The sequence below is a fragment of the Pongo pygmaeus genome, chromosome 4 (genome assembly GCF_028885625.2).
Source record: "Pongo pygmaeus isolate AG05252 chromosome 4, NHGRI_mPonPyg2-v2.0_pri, whole genome shotgun sequence".
In the NCBI taxonomy this organism is placed as follows: domain Eukaryota; kingdom Metazoa; phylum Chordata; class Mammalia; order Primates; family Hominidae; genus Pongo; species Pongo pygmaeus.
In genome coordinates, this window is record NC_072377.2 from 183,562,938 (window position 1) to 183,586,059 (window position 23,122).

Consider the following 23,122-nt stretch of genomic DNA (forward strand, 5'->3'; position numbering starts at 1 on the left):
GTGGCTCACGCCTGTAATCCCAGGACTTTGGGAGGTCGAGGCGGGTGGATCACGAGGTCAGGAGATCGAGACCATCCTGGCTAACACGGTGAAACCCTGTCTCTACTAAAAATACAAAAAATCAACCAGGCGTGGTGGCGGGTGCCTGTAGTCCAGCTACGGGAGGCTGAGGCAAGAGAATGGTATGAACCCGGGAGGTGGAGCTTGCAGTGAGCCGAGATGCACTCCAGCCTGAGCAACAGAGTGAGACTGTGTCTCAAAAAAAAAAAAAAAAAAAAAGACAAGACACTCATATTTCATGACTCTATTAAAAACACTGAGAAGCTACTGAAGATTTTTAATCATGCGGTTAGAAGGAAGAGAGATGAGAACTCTCTTGACACTTGACTGAACTGGAAAAGGAACCAAAAGATTGTCCAAGACACGACACAGAGAAAAATGACCACCAAGCTTCCCTGGTAACATAGCTAAAAGCAAAATCTTTCTGAGCATGCAGCCATATTGTACTTTTAATGATCACTTAAATGCTCAAATCCACTAATATAAACATTATTAAACATATACAAAAAATAGGGAATTTTAAAAAGTTAGATAAAATACACTTATGTAAAGTTCTGATCTCTATTTCCACACTTCGATGATTCTGCAGCCAACTTCACAGGCCACTGATGAAGCCAGCTTTGGAAGATGAAACAGGATGCACAGGCAACACGACTTGGTGAGGACTGCATGGAGCTGGGGCCAGATGCCACTGTCAGGGAAGATCTAGCTCATGCTAAGAAACCCAAACTAGCATAAACCTCTTCAGAACTTGACACCATGGCTGTGACCAAACTCCCCCCAGCTTGCCTACTGACGGCATCACAATGGTGGGGAAGTATTTCCTGGCACTCAGTTTCACCCGGGGCAAACAGAAAATGTTAAACAGGAAATGCTAATGTGTGTGAGCGTGTGTGTGCCTGCCTGTATGGGTGTGCATGTACATGTGAGTGTGTATGTGCGCACACGCGTGTGCATGTGAGTACGTGTCTGTGTGCATGTGAATGTATGCGTATCTTGAGTATATGAGCATGTTAGTATCTGTGTGTGCACATGACTGTACACGTGTATGTAAGTGTGTGCATGTGTGTTTGCACTCACCAGTCTGGGTGCCGGTTTGTGAGAGTGGGGCGAGGAGGAGCTGCTGGTGTCACACAAGGCTTGCGATAACAGAGAACATTTTTTCTTCCCAGTAAAAACAAATCCCATCCTTCTAGCGGTGACTCGCACCCTCTGAATCTCTCTCTCCACCTGCTCCTTGTTTCCCCATCTGCCCCTCCTTCTCTCTCCTTCAGAATGTTTTCTGCAGTGCTTTTTCTCATCTTAGTTTGCTCTCTCCTTCGTTCAGCCTTCTAATCATCTTGTCCATTCTTCCTGTTTCTCACTCCTATTTCTGTCCCGTCATCACTCTCCTCTCCTTGGGATTTTTGCTAAACGGCAGAGGAAGGCTAACAGTGTTTAACACAGAAATTCTTTATTCCTCCTGCACGTCCTCATTACAGAAGCATCTACAATAATGTCCACTTGCACACACAGCCCCTAACCCTCCGACTCTCCACGGGGGGCTGGTGTTGGGGATGGGGTGTGGAGTCAGCAGAGGGACATTGAGAAAGGTCCATGGATCCAGGCTCAGCTCAGAGGCTGAGTTCAAAACCTGGCACCATGGCTGTGACCAAACTTCCCCGCGTCTGCCTACTGATGGCATCACAATGGTGGGGCAGTATCATCTGGCACTCGTTTCACCAGGGGCAAACAGAAAACGTTAAACAGGAAATGTTAATGCGTATATGTGAGTGTGTGTGCCTGTATGGGTGTGCATGTATATGTATGTGTGTGCACACACAAGTGTGCAATGTGTGTACACGTGTGAATGTCTATCTTGAGTATATGAGCATGTATCTATATGCGCACATGAACATGTGTGCACATGAATGTAATGTGTGTATATGTGTGCATGTGTGTTTGGACTCACCAGTCTGGGTGCTGTGGTTTGTGAGAGTGGGGCGAAGAGGAGCTGCTGGTGTCACACAAGGCTTGTGATGACAAAGAACCTATTTTCTTCCCAGTAAAAACAAATCCCAGCCTTCCAGAGGTGACTCGCACCCTCTCAATCTCTCTCCCCACCGGCTCCAAAGTTAAGGGGCTGATTATTTTAAAAATACAACACAGTGACGAGTAGTTTCTAACTCAGTTTTTGTTTGTTAAGGCCATTCCTTGGGATAAAGAAACAAAAGGATGATGAGAAACAAGCATAAAAACAAGAAATAGAAGCTGCAGCGTAACAAAATGAAGACGAACATGATGATGATGATGATAAGATTAGACTGGAAGAAAGGAAAAAGAACAGATGCAAGAATTAGAAGGCTCGTTATGATACCTTTTTTCCCCTCCCCGATTCATGAAATTAAAAAAATCCAAGACTATCGGAACAAAAAACAAGCAAAAAAATACACAAATAGTCAACCCCTAAATTTTGTTAAGAATGAGGCAATGCTGCCACACTCACAGCTGGCTCAGGTGCCAGCAGGAGGAGGGCACCCTCCAGAGACTGCAGGAGAAAAGAGAGGACTCCTCCTTGCCCTGGCTATGCCGCCACCTGTCACCGAGGGCTGCGGTACAGAACCGGCAGCTTCCTACCTATACCAGGCCGGGCTAGGCCCCAAAGCGCTCCTACTCCCCACTCCCCCTTCCCAGGCCCTAGATTTGTTGCTGCCGCCACCATTAGTGCCGACGCCAACACAACCAGCGCTGCGCTGTCACCTTCCATCCACCGGCCCACCCTACAAGGCTCCTACCACCTAGCCAACACGGGCGCCCTTCTACCGCTCCTGTCGAGCTGCAGTCTCCATTGCCGTCGCCACCACAACCGCAGAAGGCGAGCCGCAGAACTGTGCCATCTGCAAACTCGTCTCCGGTTCACCATAGATAACCTTCTCCTCCACCTCCTTCTCCAGCCTGGCTCGGAGCGCCTGGGTGGACAAAGCCAAATAACTCTAAAACAGGATGCAGAAAGTGGCAGTGTTAGAGCCTCACCTTGTCATGCTGGCCACTGGGTGGCAAGGGCTGGTTTCAGCGAAGGCACTCACACCCACCCTCTAAGTCCAACCTCCCCTCCTGGCCCAAGCTGGCCTCCTGACCTGGGATGGGGACTGGAGACACCACAGTGCCCGGCGCTCTTTGGGGAGTAGGAACAGCAGAAACTCCGACCCAGCCAGTCCTCCCCACCCAAGTACCGGTTCTCACTGTGACTCCGCCACCCACAGGGCCCTGAGCCCCTGTGGTGCCCACTATTCCATGCTCGGGGGTCCCGGATGGTCTCCGCAACACGAACAAGAGGAAGAGGGCCGGGGAACCACGATGGGTGTGGGGGCCCTGCTGTGCTCAGAGAATTGCCACGAAAACTCTGTGCACCCGCCACGCTCCAACACGAGCAGGAGAAGTTCACCCTCTGGAGCCTTGACTCTAGGAAGAGAAAGACCCCTTCCTCGGAGGCCACTGCTGTACCGGCCACCTCCACAACTTGCTGCCGGCGGCAGAAATGCAGCCCCTCCAATACCACCCCAACCTGGCCCCTAGTGCCAGCAATGTAGCCCTCGGTCTGCGCCCACACCCAGAGCCAGCTGCGGGCAGTGTAACCCTGATAGCACCCCCAAACCACCCCTCTGCCGCTGGCAGTGTAGCACCCGATAGTGTCCACAACCCATCCCCGCCACGGGCATTGCAGCACCGGATAGCGCCCCCAACCTGCTCTTCTCCTGCTCTGGCCATCCTACTGCCGCTCTGGCCACCCTCCTACCTCTCTCTGGCCGCCCTCCTACACTCCGACACGCGCTACATTCTCCCTCGCCACCACCAATGCTGCAGCGAGGCGAGGCGAGCCGCGGTGCTGCAAGGCTCCAGCCTCCAGCGTGCAACAGGCGGCTGAGCTCCCTTCTCCGGGTCCTCCAAGGCAGAAACAAAGCAGGTCCGCAAGCTGATACAGAAGAGCCTAAAATCACAGGAGGCCTCCGCAGCATGCACATGGGCTCACGGCAGGTTTCTAGACTACATGTTCTGATTGGATGAGAGAAATCTCTAGGCCTTCTCTGATTGGACTTTATTTTCACACTCTGATTGGTTGTCCTGAGACTTGCTCTCATTCAATCAGAACATGATAGTAAAGTCCAATCAGAGTAGGCCTCTGGTTTTTCTCATATCCAATCAGAACATGTAGTCTAGGAACCTCATATGCATAACCTCTGTGTATAAATAATGCTGAAGGGGAGTCAGGCCTTTCCAGGCTGTGTATGCTCCTCGAGCTTCTCCGTGCCCAGCTTAGAGGACCAGGACCAGGGATAGCCACCACCGCATGCTTGAGGCTTATAGCTTTCGGCACCGCGGCTCCCCTCGCTGCGGTTGGTGGTGGCAGAGACTGCAGTGAGGGTGGAGCGGTAGGAAGGGGAAAATAGTTTTGGGGTAGATGGAGGGGTAGAGAGAGTGCTTAGTGCCAAAGGGAAAAGAGGATGGCGAGCAGGAGAAGGCACTGCAAAAAGATGGTGAGGAAAAATGGTGGGAAAAAAAATTGGGGGGGTACATGGAGGGGGGAAAAACGGGTAGTGAACAGGAGGGAGAGAAGGTTTTGCGGAAAGACTGGGGAAAACATTTTCGGGTAGATGGAAAAAGAGAGTGGATGAGAGAGGAACGGGGGTGAGCGGGAGGGAGAGAAGGTTTGCAAAAATACGGTTTTTCTCAAATGCTTTATTTTTGTTGAGATGCTCATATATTTGTCTTTTATTCTATTAATGTGGTGTTTGCATCCATTGATTTTTGAAATACTAAATCAATGGTGCATTCCTGGGGTAAAACACATTTGCACGTAGTGCATTATCTATTTTATATGTTGCTGGAGTTCGTTTGGCGGTGTTTTGTTGAATATGTTTGATTTTATAAAACAATGAAAGACACTGGTCTATATTGTTTTGTGATAATTGTTTTGGTGTCAGAGTAATCCTGGCTTTATAAAATGAATTGGGAGGTGTTCTCTCCCCTTTTATTTTCTGCAACAGTTGGTGAACAATTGATATTAATTTCTCAGAGTGTTTGGTAGAATTCACCTGGGAAGCTCCCTGAGATGGGATTTTTATTATAAGTTTTTAAAATTACTATCTGATCTTTTAACCTTCTGTAGATCTATTTATATTTTCTATTTCTCTTTTACTCTAGTTTGTCTCTTTCTAGGACTTCATCCATTATATTTAGGCCATCTTAATTTTTTTGGCATAAGATTTTCATTGCATTCTCTTTTAATCATTTTTGTTTTGTAATACTGGCAGTGATGGTGTTCTCTTTTATTGATGATTTTAGTAATTTGATTCTCTTCTCTTTTTTTTTTCTTCTTTAGCCTAAATAAACGTTTGCCAATTTTGTTATCTTTCCAAACATTTAATTTTGGTTTATTGATGTTCTTTGTTGTTTCATATTCCCTATCTTTCTGTTGGCTTAACTCTTGTGAAGTGTTTCTCTTTGTCTTTAGGAAGATTGAATTTGATTAGTAAAATTTAAGTTGATTTTGGAGTATCAACTTTTATGTGAAAGTAGAAGCATGAATTGGGAAATAATGGGTTCTCAAGTTTTTTTTTGGTGGTGGCGGGGGTGGGTGGGGGAACAAAATGAGTATCCGTGTAGTCCTTGGTTCCCCAAATCATTGAGCTAACTTGGTCAAAATAAGTAGCCTCTCATTCCTTATCTCAAGAGGTTGGTCTTGCCTTTATAGTGAATTTACTTGATGTAGTTTCTTTTAATCATATCAATTTACTTCATGTCCCATTTTCTTTTTTTTTTTTTTTTTTTTTTTTTTGAGACAGAGTCTCTCGCTCTGTTGCCCAGGCTAGAGTGCAGTAGCCCTCTGCCCACTGCAATCTCTGCCTCCTGGGTTCAAGCGATTCTCCTGCCTCAGCCTCCCGAGTAGCTGGATTACAGGCACCCACCACCACGCCCGTCTAATTTTTGTAGTTTTAGTAGAGACAGGATTTCACCATCTTGGCCAGGCTGGTCTTGAACTCCTGACCTCATGATCCACCCACTTCAGCCTCCCAAAGTGCTGGGATTACAGGCGTGACCCACAGTGCCCAGCCCATGTCCAGTTTTCAACCAGTTATTGTACCTGGAATGATTGCTAGAATCACATTCCATCTCTCACAGGTAAATAAGTAAATTCTGTCATTTAATATCTGAACTATATATATTTATTTATATATACGTATATTTTATTTGTAATTCAATGAAGGTAAAGCTGTGTATGCTCTGTGTAAAATATGCTGTCTATATTCTCATGATAGTAAAGAATAAATTGAGTAATTGAATGTATTTGAATTTTACATATATCCTCCATTTAGTAAGAGAAATAAAATCTTAGTACTTGATTTAGTAAATTCCTACATTAAATTCTAATTTAAATTAAGATGTTTCTTAGCAGAAACAAAGTTTATCTTAATGGGATGATAATTCACTAGTTTACCTCTGACGAGCATCAGCTAGTATTTAATCTATTATGAAATTACACAGCAACAAAATAAAATAGAATACAATTATTTAAAACACAAAAAATATTTTATTGATTAGTTTAGACATCAGATGTTTACATTATAAAATCAAAGCATTTTGTGGGTTTTGTTTTTGTTTTTAAGATATTAGCAAATATTAACAAACGTGAACCATAGTAAAAGTTGTACAGTAACACTTGAACATTCCGTTTTCAAATAAACTGAATTTATGTGTCAGATTGAAAAGCTTTTAGATGAGCGATTTATTTTTCTGTCTGTGTCCAAATATTTGTGTATCATGTAGACAGCCCAAGAAAATATGCAGATATGTAAGCTATTGAATAGAATGATAAAGAACACATTGTTAAAAGAAAGAAGAGAGTAAGCATCCAAACCATTTTGCATTCTCACTAGCAATGTAAAAGGATTTCAGTTTCTCCACATATTTATCACTTGTTATTTTACATTTATTTTGATTGTATCCTAGTAGGTGTGAAATAATACCTCGTTGTTTGATTTGTATTTCCGTAATGACTAGTAATGCTGTATACTACGTATGTATATATATATAAAATATATATTTATATATAGTTATGCATATATACATACATAGCTTGTATACCTTGTTTGGAGAAATATCTATTCAAATTATTTGCCCATTTTTAAATTTGTTGTTTGCCTTTTAGTTTTTGAGTCATACGTATTCTTTGTATATTCTGGATACTAGATTATCGTCAGATATATGACTTGACAAATATTTTTTCTCATGCTGTAGGTGGTTGTTTTAGTCTGTCTGGACTACTATAATAAAACCCATAGATTGGGTGGTTTATAAACGACAGGAATTTATTTCTCACAGTTCTAGAGGTTGGGAAGTCCAAGATCAAAGCACTTGCAGATTCAGTGTCTGGTGAGGGTCTGCTCCGTCATAGATGGCTGTGTTCTCATTGTAACCTTGCATGGCAGAAGGGGCAAAGAAGCTCTTTGGGTCCTCTTCTATAAGGGAACTAATCTCATTCATAAGTGCAGAGCCATCATGACTTAATCTCCTTCCCAAAACTCCACCTCTGAATACTATCACATTGGGGGTGAAGATTTCAACAATTTTGGAGAAACATAACCCTTCAGACCATAGTACTTGTCTTTTAACTTTCTTGATAATGTCCTTTGATGCAAAAAAGTTTTTAATTTTGATGAAGTCCAACTTATTTTTTCTTGTGTTACTCTTGCTTTGGATGTGGTATCTAAGAAGACATTGCAAAATGCAAGGTCATGAAGAGTTATATATATACGTGTGTGTGTGTATATATATGTATATTTACACATATGTGTGTGTATATGTATATTCACACGTGTGTGTGTGTATATATATATATACACACACACACACACTTTTTTTTTTTTTTCCTGAGAAGGAGTCTCTCTCACCCAGGCTGGAATGCGGTGGTGCAATCTCGGCACCACTCCCAAGTGGCTAAGATTACGGATTACAGGCGTGCACCACCACACCTGGCTAATGTTTCCTTCCTCTTTTTATTCAGTAAAGACTGAGCTCACATCCTACTGGATACTTTACCACCTACAGAAGTTTGTTATAATTGCAAAAAAAAAGATTAGTAATGACCATATATAGTAAAACAAACAGAAACTACAAAAACAGGACTAGCAAAAGATATGGAAGATGTGGAAAGAATAGAACCAGTCAGGAGCAGTTTACATTTCTGACCGAACTGCATTTTACAGTGGCCAGTGAGAAGTAAGGCCGCCAGCTACCCAGGAGGCTGAGGCAGGAGAATCGCTTGAACCCGGGAGGCGGAGGTTGCAGTGAGCTGAGATTGCGCCACTGAACTCCAGCCTGGGCGACAGAGTCAATTGCTGGGCCGGGCAAAGTGGCTCACACCTGTTGTCCCAGCACTCTGGGAGGCTGAGGTGGGCAGATCACTTGAGGTCAGAAGTTTGACACCAGCCTGGGCAACATGGTGAAACCCCATCTCTACTAAAAATACAAAAAGTTGGCTAGGCATGGTGGCTCATGCCTGTAATCCCAGCACTTTGGGAGGCCGAGGCAGGTGGATCACCTGAGGTCTGGAGTTCAAAACCAGCCTGGCAAACATGGTGAAACCTCATCTCTACTAAAAATACAAAAATTAGCCCCGTGTGGTGGTGAACACCTATAATCCCAGCTACTCAGGAGGCTAGGGAAGGAGAATCACTTGAACCTGGGAGGTGGAGGTTGCAGTTAGCCGAGATCATGCCTTTGCACTCTAGCTGGGTGACAAAAGTGAAACTCTGTCTAAAAATATATATTAAACACACACACACACACACACACATATATATATATATATAAAGTTAGCTGGCCATGGTGGTGGGTACCTGTAATCCCAGCTACTCAGGAGGCTGAGGCTTGAGAATCACTTGAATCACTCCAAACATGACATCCTGGAAAAGGCAAAACTAGGCAGCATGAAGAATTTTTAGGGTAGTGAAACATCCTGTATGACTGTAATCATGGATACACGTCATCATGCATCTGTCAAAATCCATGAAACGTACAACCCAAGGAGTAAACCCTAACATAAAAGATGGACTTTGGTGAATGATAATGTACTGATATTGGCTCAGTAATTTGAATATGTACCATACTGAGAAAGACGTTCATAAAGAGAAAACTGTGAGGGGAGGGGTATGTGGAAACTGTACTTTCAGCTCAGTTTTTCTATAAAATTAAAACTGCTCAAAAAAGGCATATTAATTTTTTTAATATCCTAATAGAGGATCAGAGGATGGGCAAACAAAGCCTGGGCAAAACACGGCAGAAAAAGCACAAAATACAACAACAACAAAAATCTTTTTCCAATAAGTTGTTGCTGCTCTAAGTAACTGGTACAGTGATTCTAGTTGGTGACTGAGATTTACAGGTTGAAGGGGGGGGGGTGTCAGGGGAAGCTGGAGGATGGTCTGAAAGAGGGAGAGGGGTGTTGTTCAGGGAGAAGTGGGTTGGATCCTGACTCTACCACTCATTATGCCACTTGTCAAAGAGAAACAAAATCCGGCTCCAATTACAGGGGTAAGGGAAGATTTTCATCAGTACCAACTGTTGCACTAGGGAAGAGTCCAGCCTGAGCTGGACTGAACTTGGATTTGTAGAGGTGACTGAGTTTCAAAGGGAGAATGAGGGAATAAAGAAGGGGTTGGGGGGGGGCGCTCAGTAGAGTCAGGAAAGTGACAATTGCAAAGGGTTGGTTGAGTGCTGTTGGCCCCGGTGCTGCTCCCCATCTGGAAACTGTCATCCTCCCAGAGGGACGGGAGACAGAGGTCTTGTCACAGCTGCCAGAACAAACAGTACATCCTTTTGGCAGCATCCAGTTTTCTCAGGCAGGCAATTAAGGGGCGCTCGTGTTATCTGAGGGGTGTGGCCTCCAGTGCTGGTAACTGCTAGTGTTTGTTCAAGTCTCCACAGGCCAAGGCTGAGGCCTGATGAGAACGGGGCTCAGAGGGGCCTGGCTGGAGTCCGGTCCAGGAGGTTCTTTGTCAATAGAGCGAGTTAACTGGGCCCTGGGAGCCTCCATTTTCCCTTATGTATCTGTGAGGAGCAAGAGATGACGTGATCCAGGAGCTCCACATCCCACAGATCCTGGCTCCACATCCCACAGATGCCCTTTCTGATAAAGGAGCCGGGCGGGCACCCCGACTGCGCCCACTGGAGGCCCTGAAGTAGCAAGGCTCCTGGAGCGCGTCCTGTGCTGGAGTCCTGGAGGATGCCACAGATCTGGAGGGAGTGGTGGGGTCCTGTCCCAGACTCGCCTTAAACTCTGCGAGGACAATGACCCCCCCAGCCCGCCTCTACCCCCCAGCCTGCCTCAGGCAGGAGGCGCAGTAGTCCCCTCTGCAAGCTGCAGATTCCCCACCCTGGCTCCAACTGACCATAGTTGAAATTGAGCTGGAGGCGACAACAACATCCTAGAAACCTGAGTCTCCGCCTCAGGGTATTGATGCCCTTTACTGATTGAAAAGCTGGTGTGGAACTTTGCAGCCTTGGCTCAGAAACGCAGCTGAGTGTCCTGGAGCAGGTGCGACCAGAGGACATTGGCAGGGGAGCAGTGCCTCCTGGTGGTCAATGCATGCTGGCCTCAGTGACGGGAGAACCTTAAGGCTGGTGACATTCAGTACCCAAGCAGGCAAATCACAGAGGTGGCTGGGGGTGTGCAGGGCTAATGGGCAAACTAGAGCAATGGTGGAATAATGTCTTTCCTCTCAGACAGGGAAATGTTTTAAAAATAGATAATGCTCAGGGCTGGCGGGGGCACACGGAAACTGGCACTGCCATAAACTGCCAGAGGAGAAAGGAAAGTGGGTGCTGGCCTTGGGAGAGGTTTCTTGGTTTGTTTTGTTTTGTTTTTGGGGTTTTTTTTGTTTTTTTGCAGAGGCAGGGTCTCACTATGTTGCTTAGGTTGGTCTCAAACTCCTATCCTCAAGTAATCCTCATGCCTTGAGTTCCCAAAGGGCTGGGTTACAGGCGTGAGCCACCAGGCCCGGTCCCTGAGAGCCTTTGGGAACTAGGAATCAAAAGTCTTTCTCTGGGGTGGGGCGGGGGGTGCGGTGTGCGTGTGCAGGGGTTTGGAAACTTTGTGGCTTGGCCGTGGGTCTCATGGCGTGAGAGCCTCCTCAGTTTCGTGGGCGAGATTGGCCCTTGTGGAGTTCGAGTCCAACCCAGAAGAAACAAGGAAGCCTGGGTCTCCTCCAGGTGTGCAGCAACCCAGCCTGGGGTCCCCCCAAAGGTAGCCAGGGACAAGCCCAGGATCACCCAGTCTGCAGCAGGGTGCAAAGGTTTGGGGTCCCCCACAAAGGCAGCCAGAGCCAAGCCCAGGGTCCCCTGAGCATCAGCAAGATCTATACCTGGAGTCACCTCAAAGACAGCTAGAGTCTAGCTCTGAATCCCCACAATGTCAGCGAAAGCCAAGTGAGGAGGCACCATGGTGTTCTCAGAGCCAGGGAGAACCAGCCTCCGAGTGGGCCCAGAGTCCAGAGGAGCTGACCCCGGGGGTGGGGTGGCATGAGCACCTATACCCAGGCCCAGGATCACCAGAGCCTTACCCCAGTCAGCAAGTGCCGAGTTCAGAGCCATCACGGCCAGTACGGGAGCTGACACCCAAGGCACCTGGCTCCCTGCTGGGATCAGCAGGAGCCAAGCAAGCTGCCTCTGGCTGGGGAGAGGTAACAGGTGGCCATGGGTCAAAGAAGGAAAAAGGTTCTTCAGCCCAGGCTCCAGTATCCAAGAAGTTGAAGGAGGAGGAGGAGTTTCCTGTAATCCAGAAGGGGAGGCCCAAATTGGGGTGGGTGTGGAAGGACCACTGCAAGAAAAAGTTATCCCAGATGGTTCAGGGCAAGCCCCTGCACACATCCTGGCAGTGGAAGATGAAGGAACAGCAGGAAAGGAAGCTTGCCAAGGATTCTGCCCCTAACCTGGAGAAGGAGAAGGAAAGGCACTGCCAGGAGAAGAAACAGCGCTGGGCCAAGAACCTGAAACATCACCTGTAGAACGAGTGGAAGGCGGAGATTGTCCAAGTGATCCAAAGCCCCACCAAGCTTAAGCTGGCGAGGACACAGCAGCTGTGCTCCATGAGAAGCGGGACACCCTGCCCCTGCTGCAGAACCGGCCGTCCCAGCAGCCAGCAGCCAAGGTCTGAGCTCAGGACAGCCCCGAGGCCCTCTATGGCCAGCAACTGTGTCAGACACAGCACCTCAAGCCACTGGCCAGATGCCTCTGCTGGAGGCAGCACTCCAAACCTATGGCTGCAAAATGGTGACCCCCACCCTGGGCAGGGCTCTTGGGCCTTTGATGTCTTTTAGGCAGGTCTGTGTGGGACAGAGGCCCAGAGGGGGTCTGGAATCTGGCAGAGATGGGAGTGAGAAGAGATTCAGCCCCCTCCTTTCTTCCTCTCCTTCTCCAAGTGCCTTCAGACGAAGAACAGTATATTCTTCGGTTCCTCAGTGAGCTGGCGACTAGCAGGTGACTCCCACAGATGTTGTATGTCCTGTCTCGGGGTCCTAGGTCCAACCCAGGCCCAAAGGCTGGCAGTCAGGAATCCAGCTTCCCCTACACTTTTCCAAAGGCTGCTCTGGGCACCTCTGTGCTCCACTGGCTCTGTCACTGAGCAAACTGAATCCAGCTGCTCCCCACTTTTCAACACTGAAAGATGAAAATGGGGAGATTGCAGGGAGCAGTTTCTCCCTAGCACCCTGTTTTCCAAACCAGACTCCTCAGAAGCATCAAAGATCTAACTCATGTCTACCCAGTCTACAACAAAAATATTTATTGAGTGTCTGTTGCATACAAGTATAATTCGAGTCACCAGGGAATACAGACGATAGACAAAAGTCCCTCCCCTCAATGAGCTTTCATTCTGATGGAGAGAAAACATAGTAAACAAGCAAAATGTGTCATGTGTCAAAAAAAAAAGTCTTTCTCCAAATGTATACACTTTGATCTAGCTATTCCACTTGTAAGAATTTATTTGTAAGACTGTATAAAGTATATACAGAGTCTTATAGTATAAGGTGTAGATCTTGCTGATACTCGGGGGACCCTGGGCTTGGCTCTGGCTGCCTTTGTGGGGGACCCCCAAACCTTTGCACCCTGCTGCAGACTGGGTGATCCTGGGCTTGTCTCTGGCTGCCTTTTGGGGGACCCCAGGCCAGCTTGCTGCAACACTTAGAGGAGACCCAGGCTTCCTTGTTTCTTCTGGGTTGGACTCGAACTCCATAAGGGCCAATCTTGCCTGTGGAACAGGAGGCTCTTGGGCCACGAGATCCACGGCCAAGCCACAAAGTTTCCAAACCCCTGCACACGTACACCGCACCCCCTGCCAACCCTGCACACGTACACCACACCCCCCCAACCCCAGAAAAAGACTTGTGATTCTGTATAAAGTGTAAAAAGGAGTAGTAAGTTAAAGAATTAAACAGAAACATTCGTTATCGTAGCAAAATTAAGAAAATACGCAACTGTTGAAACACATTAAGATCCTTATTCAAGTAGTAAAACGACTATTTTGTCATTGAAATGGCTTTACAAAATATTGGTAAATTAAGTAAAATGAGGGTTTGAAACAATATGTGCGTTCTGTGTCACAGGCCAGGTGATCCAGAGCAGGCAGTGGAGGGCCTGAGGCATACAAGGGACCCTACTAGGGATAAACCTATGAAAAAAGCAAGCAGAAACAGGCTTGGACAGAAGTCAAAACGGGTTGCAGGCTCAGCAAAACCTCAGCCAGCCAGCCAGCCAGCCAGGACGCCAGAACAAGCATCGCCCCCTCAGAGTTGGCTGGACCAAGAAGAGGTGGCCAAATCTTTATACCCAGGCCTCAGGCACCTGAGGAGGCTCCCCAGGGAAGGCCCTGAACACTGGGGGTGCCCTCTTTGGCTCAGGCATACCGTGAAGCAGCCAGCCAGGCGCTAAACAAACTCCCACAACTGGACAGCAAGTCCTCCCCAAGGAGGGTCCAGGCAGTACATCTCTGCATCCACCACCTTCTGCTGGTGCTAGTAGTGGTTATTTTCAGAAAATAAATTGCGTCTATCTATACAATAATAAATAAGCATATGGAATCCGTAGGCGTAAATATTTATAAGATAATTAGAAATGTAAGAAAATGGTTGGAGTAAGTAAATACTTAAATTCCTGGGATAGGCTGGGCGCAGTGGCTCACGCCTGTAATCCCAGCACTTTGGGAGGCCAAAGTGAGCAGATCACGAGGTCAGGAGTTTGAGAACAGCCTGGCCAACATAGTGAAACTCCTTCTCTCCTAAAAAAAAAATACAAAAAAATAGCCAGGCATGGTGGCAGGAGCCCGTAATCCCACCTACTCGGGAGGCTGAGGCAGGAGAATCACTTGAATCCGGGAGGCGGAGGTTAACAATTGGTTGAGTTTGTCTAAAGACCTAGGATCTAACAGAAGGAAATGTCTGGGTTAAGATGAGAGGTTGTGGAGACCAAAGTTTTACCATGCAGATGAAGCTTTCAGCCAGCAGGCTTCAGAGAGAAGAGGTTGCAAAATATTTCTTACCAGACTTAATGTCTGTGTTGATGTCAGTGCTGGAGAGGTGTAGAGGCATGTCTTTGACCCCCACTCCCCAAGATGGCCTGAACCAGTCTCTCAGGTTACGTTTTAAGAGCTCTGGCCGAGGGGTCTTAACGATGGTTGAGGGGCCTTAGAATTTTGTTTTTGGTTTATAAGTGGTTCCAAAATGCTGGTACATAAAACCATCTGTGGGACGTGTAAAAAAGCAGGTTTCCGAGTCTTCAGTGACCTCGTTTTTCTAGCCTACTCTATGATACTGTCGCAGCAACTGTCTCCTCTCTTCTGCACCATTGCTCTTTCCCTTCCCACTGATTCTTTCACCTCATTATACAAACATATTAACTCCCATCTTTTTAAAAACAGCCTCAGTTTACCCACTTTTCTCATCAACTACCACCCAATATCTTTTTTTCTTTTACAAAAATCTCAGTGTGTATCCAGCATCCTTCCACCACCTGACTGTTGAACACACTCAAATCAAACTTCTGATCCTTATCCCCAAGAGTTTTAATCTAAAACACCAGTTGCTCCCATGTTGCTAAATCCAATGGTGAATTCTCAGTCCTCATCTGAGTTGATCCTTCCATATCATGTGGCACAGATGATCCCTCCCTCCCTTTGAAACACTCCTGCACTTGCCTTCCAGGACACCACACCCTCCTGATTCCTCTTCTGCCTCACTGGTCACTCTTTCTCCCCTAGATTGTGACTTCCTAATGCTAGAGTTCTCAAAGTCTTGACATTTAAACTGTTAATTTTGTCCTTTGGTTTCTCCTCCTCACTGTCAGCTTCATAGTGACTTCACCCTGTGTCATGGCTTTACTTATTGTTTGTACACTTAGTACTCCCTACTCTGCAGCCCAGCCTTTTACACAGAACCCCAGACTCATAGCTAAATGTCTCCTTGATAGCAATGATCTTCATCTCAAAAGATTCAAACTGAGCTCATTATCTTCCCTGTCAGTCAGTCACATCCTTCCCAGTGCTCAAACACCATGGAGACATCCCTGAATCCTTCTTTCACACATATACATTCAATCCATCATATCCTGTCAACCCGATCTTCAAACATATTCAGAGAAGGAAATTAGGACTCTACCTAATAGTGCATACAACAATTAACTCAAAGTAGATCAGTTATCTAAATATAAGTGATTTAAAACTGTGTAACTCTTAGAATAAAATATAGGGTCAGGAGTTCAAGACCAGCCTGGCCAACATGGTGAAACCCCATCTCTACTAAAGATACAAAAAATTAGCTGGGCGTGGTGTCCCTCCCCTCTATACCAAGAAGGACAAAGGTTGGTCACTGGAGATGACTGTAGACCCTTACCAGCCTGGAGACTGAACCAGAGGAATTTGCATAACACGTTTGACTAACCAGCCTCTATATTCCACTAGGGCCCCATAACTTGCCTCCTTCACACCCTTTTTTCTTTGTTTTAGTTGAAGAATCTAGGCCTAGCACAGTGGCTCATGCCTGTAATCCCAGCACTTTAGGAGGCCAGGGCGGGAGGATCAATTGAGGCCAGGAGTTCAAGATCAGCCTGGGCAACAGAGGAAGGTCCTGTCTCAAAAAAAAAAACAAAAAAACTATATACTGTGCATGGTGGCTCATGGCTATAATCCCAGCACTTCGGGAGGCTGAGGCGGGCAGATCACTTGAGGCCAGGATTTTGAAACCAGCCTGGACAACATGATGAAACACCCTCTCTACTGAAAATATAAAAATTAGCCAGGTGTGGTGGCTCATGCCTGTAATCCCATCTACTTGGGGGGCTGAGGCAGGAGAATCACTTGAGCCAGGTGACAGAGAGACTTTATCTGAAAAAAAAAAAAAAGAAAAGAATAGAAAAAGAAGAATCTACATAAATAAGCTGGGGTCCTAGACCACCTCTTTTGAGAATTACTCATTCCCTGGATATCCCGTGTATATAAGAGGTATACATGTTAGAAAACTTCTGTTTGTTTTTTCTTGTTAATTTGTCTTTTGTTTACAGGGATCCTAGCTAGGAACTAGAAGGTAAAGGGAGAATTATTGTTTACTCCCCTGTACATACAAACCCAATCAAAAAGTTAATGTCACTGTATTTACTTCCGACAAATTAGACTTCAGAACAAGGAAAATAATCAGAGATAAAGAGAGCCATTACAAGTGAAAAGGTGATCAATTCTCCAAAAAGACTTAATAATCCTAAATGTGTACACACCTTCATACACAGAGCTTCAAAATACTTGAGGCAAAACCTTAAAGAACTGAGAAGAAAAATAGACAAATCCACAATCATAGCTGGCATGTTAACATTCTTCTCTCACTAACTGAACGAGAGACTAGCCAGAATTCAGCAAAAATAAAGGCAGCCTGAACAGAGCTTGGCAACCAACTTAACTGGTATTTTTAGAACACTCCACCCAAAAACAGCAGACACACATTATTTTCAAATGTACATGGGGTCAGGCATGGCAGCTCGTGCCTGTAATCCCAGCACTTTGGGAGGCCGAGGTGGTGGATCACCTGAGATCAGGAGTTTGAGACCAACCTGGCCAACATGGTGAAACCTCGTCTGTACTAAAATACAAAAAAAATTAGCCAGGTGTGGTGGTGGTGCACTTCTGTAGTCCCAGCTACTCAGGAGGCTGAGGCAGAAGAATCGCTTGAATCCAGGAGGTGGAGGTTGCAGTGAGCCAAGATTGTGCCACTGCACTCCAGCCTGAGTGACAGAGTGAGACTCCATCTCAAAGAAAAAAAAATGTACATGGAACATTGATCTGGACAGATCATATTCTAAGAAATAATACAAACCTTAGGATTGTCGAATAGTCTATAAACTTAAGCAAAGCAGTAATTACATTCAATCAAGCAATTTTTTTTCTTTAACTTGGAATTAGTACTGTTATAACTGTGAAAAATCTCAAAGACTCTACAAAAAGAAAAAAATTTCTGGAATTGTAATGAATAAGTTTAGCAACCATACATAGTCAATATACCTAAATAAATAATATTCCTTTATACCAGGAATAGGCAACCTTTTTTCTTTTTCTTTTCTTTTTTTTTTTTTGAGATGGAGTTTTGCTCTTGTTGCCCAGGCTGGAATGCAATGGCGTGATCTCAGCTCACTGCAATCTCCACCTTCCAGGTTCAAGTGATTCTCCTGCCTCAGCCTCCCAAGTATCTGGGATTACAGGCGCACACCACCACTCCCAGCTAATTTTTGTATTTTTTGTAGAGATAGTGTTTCACCATGTTGGCCAGGATGGTCTTGATTTCCTGACCTCGTGATCTGCCCGCCTTGGCCTCCCAAAGTGTTGGGATTACAGGCGTGAGCCACTGCACCCAGCTGGCAACTTTTTTTTCTGAAGAGCAAAATAGTAAATATTTTATTTTTGTAAACCATGTGATCCCTGTTGCAACTAACTCTGCTCTTGTAATGGGAAGCACCCATAGACAACACATAAATGATAAGGGAACATGGCTGTGTTCTAGCAACATTTTATTTATGGCCACTAAGATCTGAATTTCATACAGTTTTCTTGGGTCACAAAAATGCTAGTCTTTTGAATTTTTCAACTGTTTAATAATGTGAAAAATGATTCTTAGCCAAAGAAAAGTAGCAGGTGGGGAATCAGATTTGCTTCATGGGTCATTATTTGCAGACCTTTGTTATATAACAACTGGAATTTATTTATTTATGTTTTTTGAGACGGAGTCTCGCTGTGTCGCCCAGGCTGGAGTGCAGTGGCGTGATCTTGGCTCACTGCAAGCTCCGCCTCCCGGGTTCATGCCATTTTCCGGCCTCAGCCTCCTGAGTAGCTGGGACTACAGGCGCCCGCCACCACACCCAGCTAATTTTTTTGTATTTTCAGTAGAGACGGGGTTTCACTGTGTTGGCCAGGTTGGTCTCGATCTCCTGACCTCATGATCTGCCCACCTCGGCCTCCCAAAGTGCTGGGATTACAGGTGTGAGCCACTGCACCCGGCCACAACTGGAATTTTAAATTATAAAAATACCATTTACAATAGCCAAAAAAAAAAAAGACCAAATGAAGTACACAGGTATAAATTTAACAAAATATGGGCAGAATCCATATGCTGAAAACTACAAAACTGATGGAGATCAAATAATACTTAAGCCAACAGCTTTTTATGGATCAGAAGGTTGATATTGCTAAGAATGTCAGTTTCCCCCAACTTGCTCTATAAATGCAAGGCAATCCCAATAAAAATGCCGGCAGGAATTTGTGCAGATATTGAAAAGCTGACATAAAACGTGTAAACCAACACTTTGGTACACTGGCCCTAGGAAAGTAAGGATTGATTGATTGAAGCACAAATTTTACTTTTTTTCAATACCCTTTAGTGAGTTTTTTGCACACTCAGTGAGTACTCCGCAACCACAGAGGGACCTGGGGCGGAGCAGCCCCGCCACCACGCCCAGTTAATTTTTTTTGTATTTTTAGTAGAGACGGGGTTTCACCATGTTGGCCAGGCTGGTCTTGAACTCCTGATCTCAGGTGATCCACCTGCCTTGGCATCCCAAAGTGCTGAGATTACAGGTGTGAGCCACCATGCCTGGCCGTCTAATGCTTCTTGGACAAAGTGGCATAGCGGTGTTAAAAACAGCCTTATTTTGTACCGATGGTTTGGGAGTGGCTCTAGTGTTTGAATGTCAACTGTTTGGGGACTGTTGCTTTGATTTGAATCCCTGTTTGACATGAAATGTTATCCTAGTCTTACTAGTGATGTGTGTAAACTATATACATGAGCATTTATACTTCATGTGGGGAAATGGGTGAGACTTCACCTGTGACTTCCTTTTCTCATTTCACTATGAGAAATACACTGAAGTGCTTGATGTGCGATTGCTTTAGAATTCCTGGTTTTAATGGGATAGTGTGGTTATTTGATTTTTTTTTTCAGTCACTGTATTTTGCAGTTCTCTTCTGGTCCTTTTTATATTCATCAATGATCTTACACTCCTGCTTCCTCTACACGCTTGACCATAGGCAGTCTTAATTGTAATAGCTGTTTTTTCTGGTTGTTTTTTTTTTTTTTTTTTTTTTTTGTGATGGAATCTCGCTCTGTCTCCCAGGCTGGAGTGCAGTGGCGCCATTTCGGCTCACTGCAAGCTCTGCCTGCCAGGTTCACGCCATTCTCCTGCCTCAGCCTCCCAAGTAGCTGGGACTACAGGCGCCCGCCACCACGCCTGGCCAATTTTTTGTATTTTGTTTAGTAGAGACGGGGTTTCACCGTGTTAGCCAGGATGGTCTCGATCTCCTGACCTCGTGATCCACCCTCCTCGTCCTCCCAAAGTGCTGGGACTACAGGTGTGAGCCACCGCACCCGGCCGTAATAGCTGTTTTAAAGCTTTTCTTCACTAATTCCACCATCTGCATCAATCTGAGTCTTTTTTATTCTCTCTGCTAGAGGTGAATTCTAGCTGTTTTGTTGCATGCCTGGTAATTTTAGGTAGAAGACCAGTGTAGGGCCAGAAAGGGGGTTATCCCTTTCCTCACCATTGTAAAGGATCACAGCTGACACAAAACTGGTTAACAAGAGAAAAGCATGGTAAATTTGTTACATGCACACGTGCCCATGGGATCCACACAAAATGTGAACTCAAAGAGGGGCAGATGGTTGAGACTCAAATGTCCACATCATAGGGGAAGGAGAAACGGGAATGAATAGGTCCAGTGCTCATACAATGGTTCACAGGAACGTTGGTTCACAATTGTTGTGACATTGGTTCACACACCAAAGACTGTCATACTATGCAGATAAAGTTTCTTAGGTAACCTCTTGGAGCTGCCCTAAGAAGAATAGAGGAAAAGTCTGTCTGAGTGTGGTGATGACTCCCCATCTTCTCTCTGGTGGTTAATCTTTCTGGTTTTTGAGATCCCTACGGAGGGAGTCTAAAGACCATTGCATTTCTTTTGGAAAGGAGCTTTCTAAATTCTAGCGTCCCTCCCTGCTCTTGGAAGGGGAACAAAATAAGATTAGAAGGGCCTTGATTCTGAGGCTGCTTCTAAGAATTTTCAGCATGTCACAGAACCAGTATTTGAGGTTTCAACTTCTGAGTCCCAATGTCAGTGTTAAAACATTTCCCAATACAGATGAAGTGGACTTTCTGTGGTTAAAATGAGACACACACCCAAAACAGAATCTCATGGCTGGGAGGATGAGTTAGGCACATATTTCTGCGTTAATTGCCATAAGGTTCTTTCCTGTAATTAAGCAGAAACCACTGCTGCTGAAAAGCATTGCCGAAACAACTACAGCTGGAGAATTTCCCAGCTGACCCCAGGAAACTGCCTGACCCCAGGTGACTGAGCCTCCCTTGACGGTCCCAACACAACTCCAACTGGACAGAGGACCGGCCAAAAAAGCATTGTTTACCAGTAAATAGCCCCTAACCTCAGGCCAGTTTCGGCCATTATAGAGACTGTGCACTGTCTCTGTGCACTACAGTTCACTACTTTTTTTTTTTTTTTTTTTTAAACAGAGTCTTGCTCTGTCACACAGGCTGCAGTGCAGTGGCACGATCTCGGCTCACTGCAACCTCTGCCTCCCGGGCTCAAGTGATTCTCCTGCCTCAGCCTCCTGAGTAGCTGGGATTGCAGATGCCTGCCACCATGCCCAGCTAATTTGTGTATTTTTAGTAGAGATGGGGTTTGGCCATGTTGGTCAGGCTGGTCTCAAACTTGTGGCCTCAAGTGATCTGCCCACTTTGGCCTGCTAAAGAGCTGGGATTATAGGCGTGAGCCACCGCACCTGGTTACAGTTCACCTTCTGGCATAAAGAGACAAAGTCCACATAATTTTGATGCTAAAACCCCATCCCAAAGTAAACATGGAATGTTACATATGTTTACCCACTGCACATGCCCCTGGCTTCCCTCATGAATATTCATAGATTTCTCCAACCCTGCTCAATCTGTATGTAAGGTTAACCCTAGAAGACCTAGATACCAACTTCCCCCTCCCTCTGCCAAGCATACCCTTTCAGGTTTCCCTGGAAGCCGTGTTCCCCAATCTGAGAATTGCTTCTTCCTCTGAAGAGAAAGTTTTCTTTCCTTCTTCCATGGATCTCATGTTCTTCGGCTAACACCAGTATTGTGCATTTTATATTTTGGGGGTCTGGGTATTATGTGTTCCTTTAACAAAGGATGGGTTTTGCTCTTTGCTGTTAAGTTACTTGGAAACATTCTTGCTTTAGGGGATTGATTTTGGGGGGCCAAGGTGGGCGGATCACCAGAGGTCAGGAATTCGAGACCAGCCTGACCAATATGGTGAAACCCCATCTCTACTAAAACTACAAAAATTAGCCAGGCATGGTGGTGTGCGCCTGTAATCTCAGCCTGTAATGTCACCATGTTGGCCAGGGTGGTTATGAACTCCTGACCTCAAGTGATCTGCCTGCCTTGGCCTCCCAAAGTGCTGGGATTACAGGCGTGAGCCACTGCGCCCGGCCAGGATGATCTTAAAGTGGAAAGCACGGAGCCCATTTAGGGGGCTTCCTGGCCATATGGGATGTCAACCTAAATAAGAAACAGAGAGAGGCTCTCTAAAGGAAGTGTTTTTTAGGGAATAGGACATTGCAACAGGAAATATTGTAGTTAAAGTACGTCCATATTCAGGGAGGTAAAGGAAGACAAAGGATTTGAAGGGAAAAGTGGGGAGATTACATAATTGTTTTTGAAATAATTATCCGGCCGGGTGTGGTGGCTCACATCTGTAATTCCAGCACTTTGGGATGCCGAGGTGGGCGAATCAGAAGGTCAAGAGGTCAAGACCATCCTGGCCAACATGGTGAAACCCCATCTCTACTAAAAATACAAAAATTAGCTGGGCATGGTGGCACCTGCCTGTAGTCCCAGGTACTTGGGAGGCTGAGGCAGAAGAATCGCTTGAACCCGGGAGGCGGAGGTTGCAGTGAGCTGAGATCGCACCACTGCACTCCATCCTGGCGGCAGAGTGAGACTGCATCTCACAAAACAAAACAAACAAAAAATTATCCTTTGCTACAAAGATCAATAATAAGGGTGATACCAGGCTGTGTTTGGACAGGCAGTTGCTGGGCAGATGTACTTGCAGAAGTGTTTTTTTGTGTAAGGTTGTGATGGCCTTTGTGCAATGTTGTGGTTTTTGTAGAGTCTTTTTCATTCTCAGGCATAAAAGTGTGAGAACCTTCTCTTCATGGCCTTCCTTGGCTTTATTTGTCAGGATTTTCTTAACCTCAGTGACTCCATTTTGATTATGACAATTTTCAAGGGTATTGGGAAGGCGGCCTGAAATTTGACTATGGAAATGAAGAGAATGTGATTTTTTTAGGTGACATGAAAAGAATCAAGGATTGCCAGGTGCGGTGGCTCATGCCTGTAATCCCAGCACTTCGGCAGGCCAAGGTGGGAGGATCACTTGAGGTCAGGAGTTCGAGACCAGCCTGGCCACCATAATGAAACCCCTTCTCTACTAAAAATA

General features: G+C 45.7%; 2 protein-coding genes and 1 pseudogene across 6 annotated transcripts in view; 2 read left to right on the forward strand and 1 right to left on the reverse strand.

Annotated features, from left to right (window-relative positions):
* Positions 1–320: 320 nt before the first annotated feature.
* On the reverse strand, positions 321–4,092 carry LOC129036461 (uncharacterized). 5 transcript variants are annotated; one of them, XM_054487620.1, is made up of 4 exons: positions 3,836–4,092; positions 3,273–3,501; positions 2,863–3,008; positions 487–2,363 (listed from the first exon to the last, which is right to left on the reverse strand). In XM_054487620.1, exons 1-4 carry the CDS (start codon positions 4,059–4,061, stop codon positions 2,359–2,361), a joined length of 606 nt encoding a protein of 201 aa, XP_054343595.1. In that variant the 5' UTR covers positions 4,062–4,092; the 3' UTR covers positions 487–2,358. The 5 variants fall into 5 exon arrangements, 2 of the variants coding, with proteins under 2 accessions (XP_054343595.1, XP_054343594.1); XR_008502567.1 differs by lacking the exon at positions 3,273–3,501 and having other exon boundaries at positions 321–2,363; positions 2,835–3,008; positions 3,836–4,058; XR_008502566.1 differs by having other exon boundaries at positions 2,835–3,501; positions 3,836–4,080.
* Positions 4,093–4,316: 224 nt separating this feature from the next.
* ZFP2 (ZFP2 zinc finger protein) overlaps positions 4,317–23,122 on the forward strand; it is a 98,853-nt gene continuing 80,047 nt past the window's right edge. The window contains exon 1 of the mRNA XM_054487625.2: positions 4,317–4,574. The gene's annotated coding sequence lies outside the window, so the exon portion shown is untranslated. The remainder of the gene's footprint in view (positions 4,575–23,122) is intronic.
* Positions 11,937–12,250, forward strand: LOC129036464 (coiled-coil domain-containing protein 86-like; annotated as a pseudogene).

Excerpts from the sequence above, each read along its gene's own strand:
- LOC129036461 (XM_054487619.1), bottom strand. The coding sequence starts at position 4,061 with ATGTGCATGCTGCGGAGGCCTCCTGTGATTTTAGGCTCTTCTGTATCA. Across the intron at positions 3,502-3,835 it reads AGGAGGGCGGCCAGAGAGAG|AGTCAAGGCTCCAGAGGGTG; the intron begins GTAGGAGGGTGG and ends TTCTCTTCCTAG. Across the intron at positions 3,033-3,176 it reads GTCTCCAGTCCCCATCCCAG|AGTTATTTGGCTTTGTCCAC; the intron begins GTCAGGAGGCCA and ends ATCCTGTTTTAG.